At 39.3% G+C, this 4,458-nt stretch overlaps 1 protein-coding gene across 1 annotated transcript; it reads left to right on the plus strand.

The window, feature by feature from the left end:
* The first annotated feature begins 927 nt into the window (after nucleotides 1–927).
* TMEM17 (transmembrane protein 17) lies at nucleotides 928–2,219 on the plus strand. Its single transcript, XM_009640057.2, is given in 3 exon segments — nucleotides 928–1,134; nucleotides 1,389–1,502; nucleotides 1,914–2,219. Coding segments are annotated over 3 exon segments (627 nt in total).
* The last annotated feature ends 2,239 nt before the right edge of the window (nucleotides 2,220–4,458 follow it).

Consider the following 4,458-nt stretch of genomic DNA (forward strand, 5'->3'; position numbering starts at 1 on the left):
AGTGAGACAATGTGACTGTTTAGATTAACTTTCAGTATCACCATGGTGACAGACAGAGGCACAGGACTTGAATACATATCAGCAGGTCACAATGAATACTTTCTAAACTTGCCCAGGTAGTACCAAGTGAAGATGTGCGTACAAACGTCAATTAGGGAAAACACAAGAAAGGAGACTGTTGGTAATTGAAGTAAAATGGATGCAAGTATCAGTTAACTAGAATATGGTGATAAAACTTCACCCATTAAAAATGAATGATTCCCTTAAAATGCTCTTTTAAATTTTTCCTTAAGTCTAATCTTATAAAATCTACTATTAAATCCTAAATACAGAATTTACAGCCTGCATGTTAGAGTTCAATATTTGCTTTTGTCTACATTGTATGAAGGCATTTTGTTTTCTCCATACTTTAAAATGTGTGTCAAACTGAAACTTACCCTTTAAATTCTTAGCTCTTAAGAACTAGAAGAATTACTGGCTTCTTGTGACATCGCTTCCATCCAAATGTCTATTTAAATAAAGATTGAAAATTAAGAGTGGGCAATGCAAACTTGCTCTCTAGCAGTAAGTCCTTACTCAGGAGGCTCATCTACAAAATAATGATAATCCAGGATGCACTCATTTAAACTTTGGCCATTCTCTTAGGAACAGCAATGAAATAATGACTCTTTCTGCAGTATCAGTATACAGCACTACTTGAGCTAAGTCTATCAGTCAGATTGTGGAGTAAGCTCTAAGCCACCAGGTAATCAACAGTCAGATATTCAACTTGAATATATGACTAAAAGTGATAAAAATTCTGTATCCTGTGAACTGAACGTTGCATTAAGTTCCAGGAAATGGTGTAACTCAGGATAGGGTAGAAATTTTCCTCTGGATATGTAAAAATATTTTTCTTAATGTTTAATTTGACTGGGAAGAGTGTTAATGCCTTGCTTGAAGCCAAGATGGAGCATTGTCTTTCTGTCATATTTATGGAAGGGAAGTATGGAATAAACTAGATATGATAAACGTTTCTCTCTATCTACAGATAACGAAATAGTTTCCAGTTTACCTCTGCAGATGTCCCTCTATTTCAACGTTTATTTTTTCCCATTTTGGTGGCTCAGCGCAGTTGTCATGCTCCATCTGAAGGTGAGTCCTTAAGGAAAGTGATGATTTGCAAATGTAATGTTTCCAATCAAACATCTCCTAGTACTGAGAAAAGCTCTAACTCCAGTGGGCTCTGTGAGGTTTATTTGGGAATTCCTTGAAACTAGAGCTTCAAAAGTATTTGAAAGCCAATACAACACTGTCAACTCACAGTAGCATCCAATGTCTTCATTTAATCACAAACAGCATGTTATGAAACAGCACAGCAGAAACTTTTACTCCCTTCTTCCCTCCAGTATCCAGTCTTGTCAGATTACTACAAGTTCATCCTGGTCACAATCATGATCCTAACCTCTCTAATAGAGGTCATTCGACTCTACCTGGGATACATGGGCAATCTGCAGGAGAAGGTATGTTACTGCATGTACATATTAATTCATGCAGGAGAGCTTTTTGGAGTTGAACATAAATAAAATAGATTACCTACTATCTCTACTACTACAGATTTAAATTGAGGAGATGGTTACTTCTCTAAGTTACGGTCTGCATCTTCTATTCCGCTGACATCAGCTTCCACTTGCTTTTGTGCATTCCAAGAAGCTTTCCCTCAGAAGAGAGCCCTGTCACTCCCCAAAACTATTTTGTCAGAAAAAAATAAGTAGAGTTAAAAGCACAGTATATGGAAACATTACCTTACTTTTGCCATTTTACATTATGTGGTGGCCTTTGGAAGATTAAAAAAAAATGTGGTTTTCCCCACAAAGTTTTGTATTTTTTTTATTTTCAACTGCCAATTAATAGGTGATGTCTCCTTGTTACAGGTCCCTGAGCTGGCTGGGTTTTGGCTCCTGAGTCTCCTCCTGCAGTTGCCTATAATTCTTTTCTTGCTGTTTAATGAAGGTCTGAAAATTCAGCCGCTGGAGCGAGCAGTCCATATTGTCTTTGCCCTCTTCCTCACCTTCCAAGTCATTGCAGCCTTTGTCACCCTGAAAAGAATGGTAAACAAACTGGCAACTCACTTCCGCCTTAATGAATTTGACCAGCTGGAGGAACATCCTGTGCCTGATTTTTACAGCCTGGGTAAAGAAGAGAGAGCAGTTTCTGTGGCTCGTAGGGGCGCGTGCTGAGGAGGATCGCCCAGCAAGTGCTGGCTGGGGATCACACACTGAGGGCCTGAGAAGCTAACAGAGGCAGGCCTCATGTTGCTACAGTTCTGTTTCCATTTTGTTGGGTCATTCTTTACCATTGGAGATGTTAAGAACAGGTCTTGCTTAAGTGCCAACATTAAACCTCAGAGATTTGAGCTCCGTTCTGCAAGGAAAATCAAAGCCAGTTGCCTAAGTGGTGAGTGGACAATTTGTGGACTGTTACTGTGTAGACTACCAACAGAGCAATTTTGGTGGGGTCTACATTTTTAAGTCATGTGGTGGTTTTTTTTAAAAAAAAAAAAAAAAAAAAAAGTATTTCCCTCACTGTTGTCACAGAACTGTTTTGTTTACAATAAACCTTTTATACATGGTTTTATTTGTGTTGATACCAGTTTTCTCTCTATTCTTCCATATATGTTGCACTTATTTAATGCCTGGTACCTCAGTTAAGCCAAAAAAACCCCCCCAAACCCCACCAAACCCAAACCAACAAAGAACCCTAAGAAATTTTGAGGCCCAGAAAGAACAATAAGAAGATAGTGAACAAAGACTATGGCTTTAGAGATGTTGTCCAGATAATTCAAGCACTAGGAATTCCTTATTAATAAACTAGGGGTGGAATTTTAAAAGTAGTCCTTCCTCAAAACTCTTACATTCATCTTCTTTGGCTTAGCTAGAGTTTTAACTATCAAGCCATTCAAACGGGGTGGTGCAATTTTCTCAAACAGGATTCAATAAGTCAGCAGTAACAAAATTATAGTCATTAAAAAAATTGGTTTATGTCACTGAAAGGCAGAGCCTGTTTCTCACAAGCCAGGTCATATACCAAGATTCTCTCATTCCTGTTACTTGTATTAATATCTGGACTATCTTCTCCAGTTTGGGTAATGGCTACCAGTTCACTTTTTCTGTCAAGGGGGGATGGGGATCAAAAAAAATAAATTTTTCATCTGAATCCTTTGAGCAGGGCAAGAGTTGTCACTTTTGAGAGCTGGTACAAACATCCAAACTGCTCAAAGAAATGTAAAGAAGATGGGTCTAGTGTGAAAAAGGCACAGCATGCTTAAAGCTGCTGCATGTTTAAAGCTTATAGAACCTCTAGCAAAAAGAAGACATTAGCTTAGTTTTATACCAAAACTGTCCATTTTCTTTTAACTCTATAAAATTTCCTTCTTTGTTTTGTTATTATAAAGCATATATTATCAGAGCGCATACCTCTGTTTTTAAACAAGCTACTGGCTTGGATTGGCTGTTGTGCAGAAAAACAGGAGAATCTCTAAGAGAGTCTTTAACAGTTAGTATAAAACATAGAGCCCCATATTCAGAGCCTGCAAGAGAGACAGTGAGGTTTACGCAGAAGTTACATCATTTCAAAAAACACTTTTACAGCATTAGAAATTCCTTGTAAAAACATTCTTAACTGATGCAATGGGAACATTGCACATATTTTCATGTCAACCACAATTATGCTGCTGGAGAGTGCCAAGGTCAGGCTTGATGAGCTACAGGAGAAGCTTGGTACAATCCATTACACCAACAGCACAATGGGTCCTGGCAGGCCAAACAGCAACATCAGATACCTTGGAGCCTATTTTCCCCAGTGACTGTGAACTGTAACTCAGATGTCTTAGTGCCTCAGTAGCCATACAGAGCTGCCTCTTCCAGCGCAAATACGATGGGACTAACACCAAGGGCTGCCCTTCCTGGCCAAGTATGTAGAGTAGACCTCCAAGGAGCCACCAGTGAGGAAACCTGGGCATTAGAGAAATACCAGCTAACAATGCAGCAGGGTAGTTGAGCACTGCTACTTTTCAATGCCTTCCAATAGTTTGTCTAAGAGAACATCCAAGTTAGGGGAGAGCAGTATCTTTTCCACAGGTGCACCGTCTCTCTGAGTCTGCCCTTGATATCATTGACAGGCAAGTACTGGGAGAGCTTAGAAGAGACACTAGGGCAGTTGCCATCCCTTCTGCTCTGCAGTAGCTTGCCTGTTTCCCTTCTTAAAAGCCCACTATGGGAGATTAGTAGGGAGGTGTGCTGAGATGGTACAGTAAGCCAAGCTCTGAGGAGATACAGGGATTACCTGTAGTAATCCAATCTCTTGCCTCAAGTAGAGAAAGGCATATCCTTTGGTTTTCTTTCCCGTATCACCTTAAAAAGTTTAAAACTTAAACTTGTTTGTAAGATTAAGAGTGTAATTGGTGGGAAGGTTTTTGAC

The sequence above is a fragment of the Egretta garzetta genome, unplaced genomic scaffold (assembly GCF_000687185.1).
Source record: "Egretta garzetta isolate BGI_Z169 unplaced genomic scaffold, ASM68718v1 scaffold360, whole genome shotgun sequence".
NCBI lineage: Eukaryota > Metazoa > Chordata > Aves > Pelecaniformes > Ardeidae > Egretta > Egretta garzetta.